Consider the following 15,832-nt stretch of genomic DNA (forward strand, 5'->3'; position numbering starts at 1 on the left):
GGCCCCGGGCCGGGGTCGGGCCGGCTGAGGCCTAGCGAGGGACCTGGGTAGGAGTTCAGGCCTGGGCGACTCCGGGCTGCGCTGAGCCGGCGATAACCAGGCCCCGCGGCGGCGGTGGCCTGGGCCTGACGTCACATGGCGCCCCGCCCCTCGGTCGGCCCGATTGGTCCCTGCTGGGCTCGGACAGGCTCCGCCCAGCCCCAGATACCTGAACCCCAGCCTTTCCCATCCCAACGACCGAGTCCCGAAGTCCCCCTCAAGTCCTCACAGGCCCCAGTGGCAGTCCCACAGACATTTTATGGGAACCCTACAGACACCCTCACAAACCCAGACACCCACGGACGTCCCCACAGATTTCGGCAAAGCCTACCTAGAGACTCTCAAAGAGATCCCGCAAACCCCTTTAAAAGTGAACCTTTCAGGTTCGTCCGCTCCAGGTCCTATGCAGCCCCCTCAGGAGACCTCACCCACCCGGGAGGTGACCGGACTGATGTTGACACTGAGACTGCTAGGCGTTCCGGTTGCCCTGGTGACGGATCCTTTCTCTTCCGGCCAGAGTTCCAGAGACTTCAGTCAAGTCCCTGCATCGGCCTGGACCCCCTCGTCCCTCCCCCTCCCACCCTCCCCTAAATCTGGCTAGAGCTCCTTTGCGAATTTCCGCAGGTGACCCAGTCTCCTCGCCAAGTCTTAGGCTTGCCGGCAAGGCCTGTCACCACAAAGCGCCCTGCACCCGGGTTTCACTCGCAACCAAGAGCCTTCCCTCTCTCGGGGCTAACACTTCCCAGTCTCAGCTTCAGACAAGATTCTGACTTAAGAACTTGTAAAACCAAGCCAAAGCCCAGAGGTATGTGGTCTCCGATGGCCCCTCCTCCAAGCCTGCATCCCATTTCCCTACTAACACCTTCAGCCTCTTCCCCCAGTCCAAAGCCCCGCCCCCCATACTCTAGTTTTCATCGGTACCCTCCCGTTCTTCCCCCCCCTCCTCTCCTCCTCTCCTCTAATCCTCCACTCTCCACTCCATCCCTTTTTTCTCTTGCCAAAGATCTTCCTCCCCATTATCCTACCTCTCCCCCTACTTCCTGTCCCAAACTAACCCTTTGGAAAGGTTCTGATGAGTTGAAGCGATGTATTTAGTATCTCTGGAGCATGGCGGAGGCAAGAAGGGTGTAGGGAAAGTTAAGGCTGGAATCCTTAGCCACTGTTGCAAATGATGACAGGTCTTGAATATCAGGGCCAAAAAAAAAAAAAAAATGACCTTAATCCTTAGACTGAGTCGAAGAGTATTTTTAAGCAAGGGAATGCCATTGTTAGATTTGCATTTTAGAAAGATTATGATTGGGTCATTAAGGAGGACTCACTTCTTCTGGACATACTTTCAAGATAAATTAGGTAGACCCCACTCTCTACAGCATCCTGGACTTACCCCATCCAGCGTATCTGCGCTGTCATGTTGGTTAACCTGTCTCTTTCCCAGATCCTTTCAGCTGAGTCTAGTGCTTAGCACAGTGTCTCAGTAAAGGTGTAAGATTAGGCCCTTTATAAAAGTGTAAATTACATAAATCAATGAAAGAATAGGTGAGTGGATTAATATGCTGGAGAAGGCAGCAGAGGGACAAGTTATTATACATAATCCAGGTAGAAAATGGTGGGAACTTGAACAAAATTGGAGGGAAAGGAGAGAAGCAATTGGATTTAGGCGATATTTAGAAATAGGAAACACAGTCCTTGGTCCCTATTTGAAGATAAGGGCTGAGGGAAAAAAGAAAACTAGGATAACTCCCAGTGTCCGTGCTGATACCCAGTAGGACATCCATTTAGCCACCTTCAGCAGGCGGGTGGGTATGAGTAGTGAAGTACAGAGGTTTAAAGAAGTCTGAGATGGAATTATGGATTTAGGGGTCATCAGCACCCAGCTGGAAGGAGCTGAAGCCTTGAACATGAATGACATCATCAAGGTGTATGTGGTCCCTAGACAAAACTAGACTGTGATCAGGGCAATGCCATCATGGCACCCTTCTGCACTCTTGGGAACAAATCCCCCACTTTGGCTCGGTATTCCCAGTCACTAGAATTCCTCAGCTTGACCCCCATGGTTCTAAGATATGCCTAGGACCCTGCTCTTGGACTGGCCAAGTTGCTATGTTTAGGCTCCCTCCTGGGGCATGGTCCTCTGCTACCATCTACTGATGGGATTCTGACTGCTTCAGCCTTTCATTCTTTAAGTTCCAGCTTCCTCACAACCCATAGCAGGATGCCACATGAAGTCTAGGCACATCCATGAACCTCCTGGCACCATACCCTATCACAGAACTCAGCTTGTTTCCCCCTTATGTCTCAGGTGCACTGGGGACCTTATCCTAATTCCCCACCTGCCTGTGAAACCTGATTTATAGACCCTCCTATCCCAACCTAAAGCCTGTACCGTATTCTACCACTAGGTGGAAGCAGACGAGGTTACAGAAGAGTCTCATATCACCATGGATGCAGAGGAACACCCTTCTTCAAAGGACTCCTCCCGGGAGGACTCACAGGAGCCCCCTATCCCTGAAGCCCCCTTGAAGCCTTCCATCTCTGAGACCCCTTTAGAATCACTTACCCTTGAAACTCCTTTGGAGCCATCCACTTCCCAGAACCCTTCAGAGACCCATGCCTATGAAACCCCCTTGGAGTCTTCCACCTCTGAGACTCCTGTAGGGCCCCACAGCCCTGACTCTCATGTGATGCCATCCACTTCCCAGAACCCTTTAGAGACCCATGCCTATGAAACCCCCTTAGAGCCTTCCACCTCTGAGACTCCTGTAGGGCCCCACAGCCCTGACGCTCATGTGATGCCATCCACTTCCCAGAACCCTTTAGAGACCCATGCCTATGAAACCCCCTTGGAGCCTTCCACCTCTGAGACTCCTGTAGGGCCCCACAGCCCTGACGCTCATGTGATGCCATCCACTTCCCAGAACCCTTTAGAGCCCCATGCCTATGAAACCCCCTTGGAGCCCTCCATCTCCAAGGCCTCTTTAGAACACTCTATCCCTGACAGCCCGTTGGAGATCCACATCTCTAAGGTCCCAGAGAAACACCTTACTTCTCATATTTCCTCACCAGGCCATGCCTCTAGGTCTTCCTCTGGTGCTCTGAAGGAAGGCCTCCTCTCTGAGTCTTCCTCCAGAGAGGCCTCCTGGACAAGAAAATCCATTCAGATCCCCGAATCTGAGTGCCTTCAAAAGCACTCCCTTTTGGACCCATCAGCCCAGGTCCCGCTGGGCACATCTGCAAATGAAAGGGAAGAAGAAGGAGAGGACAAGGATGAGGTGGATGCCACTGACAGCGCCATTCACACAGCTCAGCCTGGACACCATCTGGGCAAGAAGAAGGAGAAGAAAGGAGTTGGCCGTAAATGCTCCTGCCCCTTCCCCCGTTCTCATCACTGTCTCTCACCTGCCCCAGGAGGAGGGGACTGGGTTACTCTTTGACCTGTCTCTTCTCTTCGCTTTAGGGCCTCTTCACTTCTCCTTGATTACTCAGCCCCTCTCTCCCCAGGTTGCACAGTCAGCCCAGTGGTCCCTGCTCAGCAGGCAGAGCTGGTGAAAGTGCCTAATGCGGTGCTCAGAGAGAAGTTTGGTGCACAGGTGAATAATCTGTTCCAGTGGGAGAAGAATGCAGCCCTGAGTGCCATCCAGACAGGTGAGCCCAGGAAGCCTTTCAGGGGCTTCTGACAGGGCCATCCTCTAATCCATCAGTTTCTGGGTACTTGTCCATTCAACGGAGAGCCCCTTGTGGAAAAGGCAATGCCACCTGCTAAAATCTGGGAGGGAAGCAGGCAGGCCGCCCAAGGTGGATGGCATAGTTGCAGATGAAAAGTGGGGATATTCGTATAAAGCCCAGCTAGGGACTGGTGACTGAACTGAAGTTGTTAAAAAAACACAGGCCAGCCCCACATCTAGGGCTCAGATTGCCTGCACCAAACAGTCCCTAAGGCAGAGGACCTGGACAGTCTCCACGTGACTTGTTGCTCTTACATGGCCAAAGGCCTTGGGCCCCTTGGTGGAACTCCATTAAGAGGCAGTCACCCCTGAATATGAGACACATGATCACTTGGGTGCCCAAAAGCTGTGAGTCTCCACCGAAGAGCAGAGTCGTGTCTTCTAGCCCTCTTGGTTCCAACTCTCAGCCCAAAATTAGTACCAGATTTGTGTTTTTGTAAGATCACTCTGGCAGTAGGACGGTCTTGAGAAAGACAAAAACTGGAGACAGGAAGACTACATTGTAGGGCACTGGTAATAGTCCTGGCAGTCCTATTGGTGGCTTACCCATACCTGTATATAAAGGGTTAGCAGGTGTACTGTATAAACACGTGCCATCGTATGTGTGAACATGTGTACCTATTTAACTGAACTTTATATCTATAGGTGTTACTTCAGTAAGAGGGCCGCCTTGGCCTGCCATGAGGATTCTGGGGTTTCTAGGCTGAATTCAATATATGGCACTGTATTTATTTTGGTTTTTCATACTTCCTCCTTATAATGGGAGAAGAGTTATGTCAAAACTAGATGGGCCTAAGATGTAAAGTCAACCAAGTAATTCTGTGTCCTTATCCCCCTGCATGGCACTCACTTTCCTCACTCCCATGCAGGGACCTTGCCTCTACTCTTCTGGACAAGAAAGTCACAATGATTTCGTTTGTTTCTCAGTCTTATTTCAGTCATTGAAATTGCTTCATTTGGTTATTTTAACATCTTAAGTGACTTTTATTCTTCCTGCCAATGTAGGGTCTGCTCAGTACCCTCATTCTCCTTCTTAGAACCTCTTGTCCCCTCCCCACTCTTCAATGCCACTATATTTCTTGAGATTGGACTTCTTCATTGTCCTGTTTAAACAGGCATTTTTATACTAAAATTTAAGTGTCATTTAAGCCTGAACAAAGATATTTGGGGTTATCTTCTAAAACTGGGGCTCTTCCGTCCCTGGAGAGTCAATAAAGGTGCTCTGTAGAGAAATATCAAATGTAAGCTTTTCTCTTATTCATTCAACATTTGCTGAGCACCAACGATATGCCAGGCTCAGTGCTAGGGATGGAGGTGGTGGTACTGATGGGGTTTCCAAGAAAAAAAAAAACCTCAAATAATTTACACTTTAATAAGAGACACCAATAGTAAAAGTAAAAGAAAAATAATAACTCATTCTAATAATTGTTATAATTGAGCTGAGCCCCGAGTGCTGCATATACAGAGAAAAGGGGCCGGCACTCAATTGTGGGAGCTGGGGGAATATGCCCTGGGAGGGATGACTTCTCAGCTGAAATCTCTAAGATGAGTAAGAAGAGGCGGCCAGGTAAAAGATGGGCTATGTTGAGTTATGGCGGAGCGAGGCACGAGTAGGAAACTGTAAGCAACACAGAATGCCTACTGTGTAGGGTATAGGGCAGAGTAGTGCAGCTCATCTCTGGAAAGGCAGAAGTGCATGGTCATTTCTGTGCCATACTCAAGAGCTGGGATTATATCCTGAGGGCAACTGAGAGTCACTAAAAGATTTTAAATGCAAAAATAACATGAACAGATTTGTGTTTTTGTAAGATCACTCTGGCAGTAGGACGGTCTTGAGAAAGACAAAAACTGGAGACAGGAAGACTACATTGTAGGGCACTGGTAATAGTCCAGGTAAGAAATGAATGAGTGGAGGTGGAAAGAAGTAGACAAACTAAGAAATGCTAAGAAGATAAAACTGACCTTTGGATCATTGGATGTATAGGATAAGGAGGGACAAGCCGGGAATGACATCTAGGTATTGGCTTAAGTAACTGATTGGATAATGGTGCCATTTATTGAGTGTCTAAAACAGAGCAGATGCTTGCTAAGCATGTGTTGGATGAACAGAGGACAAAGGATGAGGGCCAGGTTTTGAAGCAACAATTGGATATAACACATTTAAAGTGCTTGTGGAACATGCACTGGTGAGAGAGCCTAGTAGACAGCTGGCTCTATTGGTCTGAAGCTCAGGAAAGAGGTCTGGGCTGGAGATACCCATCATATAAAAACAGATGTATCTTGTATGGAGATGTTCTAAGCATAAAAAGATGTTAACATGCAATTGTGATTATGCAATCATGGAGTTGACTGTGTTGTACAGAATCAAAATGGCATCCCGGAAAATGTCTTCTCCCTGCCAGTCCTTGTCCATTCATAACAGGAAAGGATTTGGAATCAGGGCAGAGAGTAGAAGACACCATTCTGGAATACACAGCGAGATGTCAACTGTCCCACTTAAAGGGCACTGACACCTGTAACAGAGTCTGAGGTGCGATTTGCCTGTCTCCCTGTTCAAACGTCAGTCTTCTTCTGAAAGCCAGACACTGACTCCTACATCAGTGCTTGGACTTGAGTCTCCCAGGATCTCAGGCTAGACCTTGATCTCTGGACACCGACCCCTGTTCACTTCCACATCTCGCCTTTCATCCAGTTTATCCTGCTACTCTGGATGGAGTTCAGAATTCCTCCAGTAGAATGCTAGTCCCCACCCACCCCCATTGTGACTCTACCTATACTCTGCCCTTTCAACCAAGGCTCCCTGGTATAATGGGGTGTTGGCACTACAGGCTGTCAGCGTCAAGACAGAATCGGCAAAGCCAAAAGCCACATCTGGACAGACTTTAGACCTGAGAGACCATGGGTAATGCAAGAAAACCTAATCTGACAATTAGACACGGAATTGTGGATTCTGGGCACAGTAAAAAACCAGAGGATGTAACTCTTTCATATCCTCCTCAATGGAACTTCAGGGTTATGTCTGGACTACTGAAGGGATTCCCTTCCTTCCTGAAGGAATTTGCTCATTCACTTACTCAGTCAAGCAGCCTGTGTTCTCCGAGCACCTATTTTGTGCCAGGCCCTGTGCTAGGACTAGAGATAGAGAGAGAAAGACAGACCCTTCGTTGGAGGAACTCAGTCTAATAGCAATACAAGTGAACAGTTCATTAACTGTGGTAAGAGTAGCACAAGGAGCCACAGAAGGCAAGGGGAAGGGTCCCCAGACAGAGGAAGTCAGTGACACGTTTTGGTGGAGGTGACTCTTCATTGGAAAAAGAGCCCTACCACATGGGGATTCTTGACTAGAAGTTGAGGCACTCTCAGGTCTCATGAAGGATGGGAAAATCTGAGTGGCAGGTGCTCTCTGGTTCTCCTCCCACATTTACACAGCACCACCACCCTGGTCTCCTGGTGACACTGACTGTAAAGCCAGACATTTTCAGATCCCACTACTAAAAGCAGGTTCTAAAGGGGCCTCTTGCTGGTGCCTGAGTTCTGGGATACTTCTTAGCCTCGTCTTCCTTTCCATGCTTCACAAGCTTATATTTTTTTGGTCTTCACCCTTCCTGATTTCTGGCCTATTTCTTTCTCCTGACCCTTGGAGAGCCCTAGGAAACCCTTCCCAAGGTCATAGAGAGCATTAGTTCAATAATACCAGGAACACCTAAGGGAAATATGAAGGTGCTGACCTGAAGAACTGAGGGAAACCCTCCTTTTGGCTCCAAGCCTGTCCAACCATCTCTTCCTCTTCAGGTCCTTTCAAGAACCATGCTCCTTCTTAGCCAATCTCCACCATCTACCTCAGTCCTGGCCAATTAACTTCTCCTTCCCCCACTCCTTAGACACTTCAAAGAAACCAAGCAAAGTGGGACTCTCTAAGGTAGGGAAGGGAAAAGATGAGAATCCCCACAGTCACAGAGAACTCATTGAGATTCATGTTCATCTTTGAACAAAATTTCATTTATAATCTTCCTGCTCAGAAACTGAAGGCTGTCTCCAGTCATCTCTGCCAGGCTGGCAGAGATGGAGTGGGTCCTAGAGCGGGAAGGAAACTGAGACACTAGTGGAGTGATGAGAAAACCTTGAGGAAAAAAATCGAAAGGGGTAGGGATGAGGACTCATGGGTGGAGATAAATACACCTTGGGGGGAAAGGTGAGAGGCACCCCCCGCCAGCCAGGGGATAAGTGAGGACACCTTGAGGAGCTTAGGCTATTTTTCCTTCTCATTTTTCCTGTTATTCAATCCCACCACACCCAGGTCTCTACATTGGCTGGCGTTGCCCCCATTATCTATGGGACTGTTTCCGGATTGGGGATGAGTCCAAGTGCTTTTGTGGACACTTGTTGAGAGAGCACCAGATCTTATCAGGTAGGGAGAACTGAGCTATCCCCTTCAGCCCCTGGCAGTGAGGAAGGACAACTGTATCCTGTCCTGCGTTGGGATGTATGAGAAAAAGTGTGTGTGTGTCAGTACGGGATAGGGGTTTGGCATGGGAAGGCCAGGCCCTCCCAGGTACTGGTCTAATCCTCCCACCCATCCCCACTCCGACAGACATATCTGTGCCCTGCAATGCGAGCCAGTGCCGCTGCCTCATGTTCTGCTTTATCCCATCATGCCCAGAGGAGGTGGGTCAGTTCTGGCTCAGGAGACGAGCCACCTTTGACCCCAAGGCCTGGAGAGCCCAATGTCGCTGCAAACACAGCCATGAAGACCATGCAGCTACTGGGTCCCATCCCTGCAGGGTGAAAGGTACCTTCGAAAACAAGGGGAGCACAGAGGTGGGCATGGGTGGGGATAGGATGCACATAACTTGAGGATAAGGATACATGAGCTGGTAGAAGAGACTAGGGTTTGTGGTTGGTGAGGAAGAGATGAGAATGTAGTCACTCCATGGGGAAGTTCCAATTCCCTATGCTTTCTTGGTTGTCTCCTTGCCCTAGGCTGTTGCTGCAACTGCTTTGAGTCTAATTTCCTCTGTGCAGCCTGCGATCGGCGCTGGGAAGAACACCAGACTTTCTTTGAGACTGAGCAGACCCGGCGACGAAGAGGGAGGCCTCATGGTGAGGAGGGGGCAACCTGGGACAGGGAGCCATTCCAGAGTCTGTAGTCAGAAAGCCAGGCAGAAAGGCACTCCCATCCTCGACCATCCCAGCCAGGACCACCTCGCCCCCTCACTCTCTGCATCCCATATCTGCATTGGTTTCCACCCCTAGGAGCAGACTATGTGCCTTTTGCAGAGATTCCTACCCTCCAAGAAACCATCATCAGCAACTCTGACTTCGAGGCCCTACAGAAGCAGGGGCCCTCTGGCCATCCCAGCTCCCACCCCAGGCCCCCTGGTTTCCCTGGCCCACACAGCCTCCAACCTGGCCCTACATCTAACCCCCATAACTGACCCTTCCACCTCTGCTCTTCCCTCCTCCAGGGACAGACACTGTCAACACCTGGCACAGGCCTCTGTGAGCCTGGCCCAGATCAGCAATAAAGGGGAAGCCACTGGAACCTGACCTGGCTCTGTATGGGGCAGCTAGAGCCCAGCCTAGGAATAGACATTCAAAGACCTTAGGGTCAGCAATTATTGGGGGTAAAAGAGAGCAACACACAGGAGAGAGGCTGGATCTGGCCATCTGTCTTCACCACACCGTCATTTAACCTGCTAGCCCTGGCATCAGAGGAGAGAGTGGCTTCAAGGAAGCCAAGGAGGGAGGGGGTTTCAAGAAGGACAGAGTGAGCAGTGATGTTAGATGCAGCTGCGTTCTCCAGTAAGGCAAACACTGAGAAGTGTCCATCGGATTTTGTAATTAGAAGGTCTTTGGGGACTTCAGAGAGTGTAGTTTCAGTGGTGCAGTGGAGGCAGAAGGAGTTTCTTTAAGAAACTTGAATGAAAAGAGGAGAGAAGTCAGACAATATCCAGAGGAAAATGTGGAGTTGAGGGAGCAGATTTTAGGAAGGAAAAAGGAAAGAGGCCAGTAGATAAAAAGACCTGGACGGATGCCCAACAGAGAGAGAGAGATGCCTGGTGACACAAGATCCCAGAGATGGAGGGGAGGGGGCGGAGGGGGTTGAGGTCAAGGCGGAGGTGAAGGGATTCACTTTGGACAGCAGGAACAGCACATCCTAAGACGAAGATGAAGAAAGAAAGGATAGGAAGCAGGATCTTGTAAAAGTTCCCCTACGAAGCAGGAGACAAGGTCAGCCGCTGGTGGGGAGGGAGGAAGGATAAGAGTGGAGAGTAGGAGACAGGAAAAGAGAGGTGAAGGTTTCAGAAGGCTAATGTGGGGAATTGGAAAAAACATGGTCAGTGGGTGGCTGAGGATTAAGATACAGTTGGAAGCAGGAATCTAGTTAGAAAAGCAGAGAAGCAAAATATTTAGATTAATTGGTTGTGATGGGAGGGTGTAGGGGAGGATAATACTAATCAGGAAAATGAGGCTAAAGAAGGATTGAAGATGTGGAGGGAGCTGACCATACAAACAGGGAAAGAAAGTGAAGCCAGGAAGCAATTGGCATATTGGAAAAAAGGAACAAAGGAATATAAGCCTCTAATGAGGTCCAATAGCAGATGGAGAGGTGGGGATTGAAGTACAGGAAGCAGTAGTCAAAACCTACAGAGTGTTGCAGCTTTCAGATAAGAGCAGCTGTGAGTGATCACAAAGGCCTGGATTAAAGACGGCTGTGAGCCAACAGCCAAAGTCAGTGAATGTCAAGGAATGTGACTAGAAAGCCCATAGATGATTCTTATGGGAAGTAGTGGGTTCTGACATTAATGGGCTCTGTGATCCTAGGAAAGTCACTTTCCCTTTCTGGGCCTCAGCTTCTGGATCCTTAAAACGAATAATCTCTGTGCTACCTGCTTTTTATGAGAACCCAAAGAAATAACCAGTTTCCAAGAGCTTTGTACTTGCCTACCCCTCCTGTCTGGTTTCCTTTTTCTTCTCAGTTCCCAGCTCTCCTAACTCTTACTCTTCTCTAGAGTAGCTTTAGGGGCTGCTGGTATCCCAGGAGCTTGTCAAAAAAAGATTGATGTCACCAATCCAATGTCAACAGGAGTTCCCCATCTGGGGTGCAATAAAAGGAGAATTTTTATTAAGGTAAACAGTTTGCAAACCAGGAAGACCCAGCCTCTAGTGGAAAAGGAAAGTGTGCTCTGCCAAGACATAGAGGAGGCCCACATTTATAAAGTACCTGCCCCATCCCTGATTGGTCCGTTTTTATGCGAATGAGGAATCCAAATTGGTACAGTCTGATTGGTCCAAATATCATTCTCCTGATTGGTCAGAATTGCTCATTCTGATTGGTCATTATAGAGTTGCTCTGACTGGCCGGTGACGATGCAAATAAAGGATATAGCTGTGCAGTTCCAATTGGACAGGGTAGGTCTCAGCCCATTGGTTGAAAGATGATTCCAAGAACTCCTTTGTAAGAGACTCAGCTGGCAGTTCTGCCTGTGGCTTTCCCCTGAAATGTGGAGTGCATTTCAGAGGAGCCTATCAGCAATGGCTGCTGGATTCTCATGAATTTGAGCCCAGTTAATCACAAGGAGCCCTTCAGCAGGTACCATATTTTGCTGTGTATAATGCACACTTTTTTTACCCCAATTTTTGAGGGAAAAATGAGGATGCACATTATACATGGATAGTGCTAATTCCATATCTATATAAGTGTGTTTAATTCTTTTATTTATGCTTATGCATTAAAAGTGTAACTCGAGAAAGCAATAATGATATTTGTATGCAAAATAATACCCTGGAATAAGATAACTGGTTTTGTTTCTAAATATATAAATAAATAATTGGATTAAAAAATTAATATGAGAGTTTTTTTTCCTAAAAGTTTGGGGCAAAAACGTGGGTGTGCATTATACACAGCAAAATACAGGTATATTCCTTTTTGGGGTTAGTAGGTGCCAACTGAGACCTGCAGCCTCTAGGGCACTGAGAAAAGGCCCATCTACGTTTCCTCATATTTGGAGAGGCTGACTATCTTTCTGAGGGGAGATTTGAAACCTGGACTCCTAGACCTTTTGTGGGAAATCACATGGTCAAATGTCTGCCCCGTGGAGAAGAAAGGACCTTCTAACTGTAATAATATGGTTATATGAAAGAGATTGTTACTATCTCCCGAAGTAAAGAGCTCCTCATTACTGCTTATAAGCAATTAGCACTATGATGACAATTCATGAAAACTAACTCAGTTAATAGTCAACAATAAAGGAATGGTTACTATGATAAACACATTCAAAGAACTATTATGAAGCCCTTATAAAATATATTTACACAGACTATGTAATAATATGAAAAACTGATTGTAAGTGGAAGAATAAAATCTGCAATACATATGTATTATTCTATAAAATGAAATTAAAGGAAACATCAAGTGTTATTCACTACAAATAATTATGTGTCAGGCCATGTGCAAAAAAAAAACTAAACTAAAAATACTGTGGTGAGCATCAGACTAAAACTTACCTGGTATGAGTATATTAGCATTTTGTAATCCCTGTGTTTCTTTTTATTTTTTTAATTCTTTTTATTGATTGATTTGAGAGAGAGAGAAACATCTGTTTGTTATTCTGCTTCTTTATGCTTTCATTGCTTGCTTCTTGCATGTGCTCTGACTGGAACCCTCAACCTTGGCATATTGAGATGACAACCCAGCCAGGGTTTGTGACCCCTTTGTGTTGTATGTCAAAAATATGTATTTCAGCAGAACGATTTATACTTCAGACCTAGCCATGACACATTTCCCTTGTCGTCCTAACTCCACTCACTGAAAATACCAGGCACAGAATTAACCATAACACCCACCTTTTCTACTTAGGAAACAACATATGCTTATTAGTCCTGTGGCCAAGATAGGGCTCACACACCTCCAGCCTGGCCTCTTAGAAAGAAAAATGCAGAAACCATCCTTAAAACTACAGGGTCTTTAATCTTGGAGTGAATATGTAAGCAAGAATATAAACTAAGGAGGAGTTGACCTTAGATCAGTGATGTGCCACATCACTAGATCAACCGGTGTGCCACAAGAATTATTAAAACATTCAATGCCTGACGGTTTAGTCAGGGACGCTGACTTCTTTTCTCTTAGATTGACAAATAAATGAGAAGAGCCAACGCAACAGTAGCCATCTGGTGTGAGTAAATCAAAATTATACCTACTTTCTTGTCAGATTGGCAAAAATAAAATATATGTTTGGGTGTGCCGCAGAATTTGAGTATATTAGTTTATGCGTGCCACGAGATAAAAAGGTGGAAAATCGCTGGCCTGCAATCTTACAGGGTCTAGACGCAGGTGACAGGAGCCCACCCTCTCCTTCCCAGACCTGAGCCCAGCAGTAGGGGCCAGACCTGAGTAGGAGCGCAGCAACCTAACTCTGCCCACTGTGTGTATGAGAGCCAATTAGGTGGAAATCCCACCTCTTGGATTCTTTTTCCTTTCAATGTTGTGAGAAACTATCTTAGCGCAAAACTAGTTAAGAGATCCAATGGAAAGGGGACTTTCACGCTGAAGAGAACACAGGCCAATGGAGTGAAAAAAATCGCCGAGTTGGCAGAAGTCGCCAATCGGACGTAAAGATTCCGCCCCGCCTCTGGGCTAAGGGGCGGCAGGCAGGGCCAGGAACGCAACCCAATGGGATGACAGGACTCCCTCCCCCCGCGACAGGCGGAGCCAATGGCCGCCGCTCACGCGCTCGCCGGCACCCCGACCTCGGGCCAGCCGCCGAGTACTGTCCCAGGTGACCGGTTCCCGCTGCCGAGGGGAAGATGGCGGCGGCCGTGGCGCTGGCCGCCGGGCTGCGCGTGGTGCGCAGGGTTGTGGCGGTCGCGGGACCGCGGGGGGTGCAGGTGAGAAGCGGCCGCGGGGGCGAGGAGGGGACCCTGCGGGCTCCGACGCCCTCCAGGGCCTGGGTCCGCGTTCCTCCCCGGCTCCCTCAGATGCGCGCAGCCCAGCGGCCTCGCGGGGACGGAGCGCAAGGTGCAATTCCGGAGCTGCGCGGTGAGGTTGGACAGGTGGTCGCGGCAACCTCTCCGAAAGCCTGGACGCAGGAAAAGCGAACTGGCGCGGACCGACGTCCTACACAGGCCTGGGCGCTGAGGTCCGGACAGGGTCCATGCAGCGGCTGCCACCTTTTCCTCCACCTGCCAGACCGAACGCCTCCTCCAGGCAGCTCCCTCAGGATCCCCTGCAGAACATGATCTTTCTCATATCGGAGCCAGTCTTATGGCCCCCTTCAGGCCCCTGGCCTTCTGCTTGAGTACTAGTGTTAACCTCCCATCTTCCCCACTTTGCCAGAGCAACTGGAGGGGTCAGATTCAGCCTGTCCTTTTCTCCCACAGTGAGACAGCACTAACTTCAGCCTTTCTTAGGCCCTGGGAAACTGGGAGTTTCCTACCCTCAGGCTCCCGGGGCTGAGTTCACTTAAGTGGACTCTTCCACTGATTCAAGGGACTGGAGTAAAGATTAGAGGTCAAATGTGACACCCAGACACCTTTTGGTGTCAAAAAGCAATTGTATTAAAACCTGAATAAAATAGGTAACATGGCTTAAAGATGAGAAAACAAGTAACAGAAATAAGTAGAAACATTGACAAGGTGAGAGTATATGGAAAGGGCTCCAAGTGGTATTGAGATGACGCAAACCACTTCCTTTATTTTACATTTGCAGCCAAGAGAAAGGATTTATCTAAGGTAAATCACCGGTAAATAGGAACTGGGAACTAAGTTTCCAGGTTCGCACTCTGGATCCTTTCCCTGAACAGTGCTAGATTTCCTAGATAATTTAGAAGAAGAAATCAACTGAAATCCTAAATCCTGCATTGTGGTACTGCCTGTTATCTAACCAGGCTCAGCACTCTCTGGCCCTGCTCTCCGCTGCTGATGCTCTGAAATTGAGGAACTTTTCCTTTGGATGGGAACTACTCATAGATTACTAGAAGGGTGAAGTTAATGACTGTCAAAGCCCATGTACTCTGCCAGTACATGAAAGAGGTATTACCAACTTTCTCCTCCGGGTGTGCCTGACCCACCTTCAGGTCCGAGGAGCTGCAGGTGTGAATGATGGGAATGAAGTGGCCAAGGCCCAGCAGGCAGCTCCTGGGGGAACAGCCCCAACCATCTTCTCCAAGATCCTGGATCGAAGCCTCCCAGCTGACATTCTATATGAGGACCAGCAGGTGGGGTGCCCTTAGGACCCATCCCCATAGGAATTTCACAGATACCATCCAGCCTGTGAAAATAACATAGTGGCCTCTGGCCTGTCGCTGTTCCCAGTGTCTAGTATTCCGTGATGTGGCCCCTCAGGCTCCTGTGCACTTCCTGGTCATTCCCAAGAAGCCTATTCCTCGGATTAGCCAGGCTGAAGAAGAAGACCAGCAGGTGGGACGAATAGGGCCAAAGTTTGGCTGGGGGGAGTCCTGGATTCAGCTAGAGGTTTTGCTCCTTGTAAATAAAGCCACCTGTCTCCCTCCCCTTTCCCTGTAGCTTCTAGGACACCTTCTCCTTGTGGCCAAGAAGACAGCAAAAGCTGAAGGGCTAGGAGATGGATATCGACTTGGTGAGTGGCTTGGCCCTTGAGCCCCTCACTGATGAATTCTCATATCTACTTCTCAATATGATCTTCATTCTTTGGCCTTTCCCATGAGCTTATTAACCCGAAGCTCCATTTCAGTGATCAATGATGGGAAGATGGGAGCACAATCTGTGTATCACCTGCACATTCATGTACTTGGGGGCCGACAGCTGACGTGGCCTCCTGGTTGAACCTACTAACTGACCAAGGACCCCAGACCTGGATGTTTGGATGGGGTAGGGGCAAAGGGACCCTCTGATGCTAATAAACTTGCTTTCCCTCAAGTTTGGATCCCTGTCTTAAATGCATAGATAGATTTACACCACAAATAGAAAAGAAAACTGATTCAAGGATATGATCCCCTTTGAATATGGTTTGAGTGAGAGACACTAATGAGGCCCATACTGTAGTTAAAGGATCACTTGCCTATAGATCTATACTTCATCATGACTAGTGGCCC

At 48.4% G+C, this 15,832-nt stretch overlaps 2 protein-coding genes across 2 annotated transcripts; both read left to right on the forward strand.

Annotated features, from left to right (window-relative positions):
• The first annotated feature begins 1,886 nt into the window (after nucleotides 1–1,886).
• FAM221B (family with sequence similarity 221 member B) lies at nucleotides 1,887–9,196 on the forward strand. Its single transcript, XM_054584092.1, has 8 exons — nucleotides 1,887–1,955; nucleotides 2,439–2,690; nucleotides 2,955–3,390; nucleotides 3,538–3,681; nucleotides 8,059–8,169; nucleotides 8,353–8,550; nucleotides 8,742–8,861; nucleotides 9,015–9,196. Exons 1-8 carry the CDS (start codon nucleotides 1,887–1,889, stop codon nucleotides 9,194–9,196), a joined length of 1,512 nt encoding a protein of 503 aa, XP_054440067.1.
• Nucleotides 9,197–13,516: 4,320 nt separating this feature from the next.
• Nucleotides 13,517–15,656, forward strand: HINT2 (histidine triad nucleotide binding protein 2). Its single transcript, XM_054584993.1, has 5 exons — nucleotides 13,517–13,649; nucleotides 14,837–14,977; nucleotides 15,075–15,179; nucleotides 15,285–15,357; nucleotides 15,472–15,656. The coding sequence occupies exons 1-5, from the start codon at nucleotides 13,569–13,571 to the stop codon at nucleotides 15,561–15,563; spliced, it is 492 nt and encodes a 163-aa protein (XP_054440968.1). The 5' UTR covers nucleotides 13,517–13,568; the 3' UTR covers nucleotides 15,564–15,656.
• The last annotated feature ends 176 nt before the right edge of the window (nucleotides 15,657–15,832 follow it).

Source organism: Pteronotus mesoamericanus, unplaced genomic scaffold (genome assembly GCF_021234165.1).
Source record: "Pteronotus mesoamericanus isolate MK-2021 breed Mesoamerican mustached bat unplaced genomic scaffold, CSHL_Meso_final contig_78, whole genome shotgun sequence".
Classification (NCBI taxonomy): domain Eukaryota; kingdom Metazoa; phylum Chordata; class Mammalia; order Chiroptera; family Mormoopidae; genus Pteronotus; species Pteronotus mesoamericanus.

Excerpts from the sequence above, each read along its gene's own strand:
- FAM221B (XM_054584092.1), top strand. The coding sequence starts at position 1,887 with ATGGATTTAGGGGTCATCAGCACCCAGCTGGAAGGAGCTGAAGCCTTG. Across the intron at positions 2,691-2,954 it reads CTTCCACCTCTGAGACTCCT|AACCCTTTAGAGCCCCATGC; the intron begins GTAGGGCCCCAC and ends TCCACTTCCCAG. Across the intron at positions 3,682-8,058 it reads CCTGAGTGCCATCCAGACAG|GTCTCTACATTGGCTGGCGT; the intron begins GTGAGCCCAGGA and ends CACCACACCCAG.
- HINT2 (XM_054584993.1), top strand. The coding sequence starts at position 13,569 with ATGGCGGCGGCCGTGGCGCTGGCCGCCGGGCTGCGCGTGGTGCGCAGG. Across the intron at positions 13,650-14,836 it reads CGGGACCGCGGGGGGTGCAG|GTCCGAGGAGCTGCAGGTGT; the intron begins GTGAGAAGCGGC and ends ACCCACCTTCAG. Across the intron at positions 15,180-15,284 it reads CTGAAGAAGAAGACCAGCAG|CTTCTAGGACACCTTCTCCT; the intron begins GTGGGACGAATA and ends CTTTCCCTGTAG.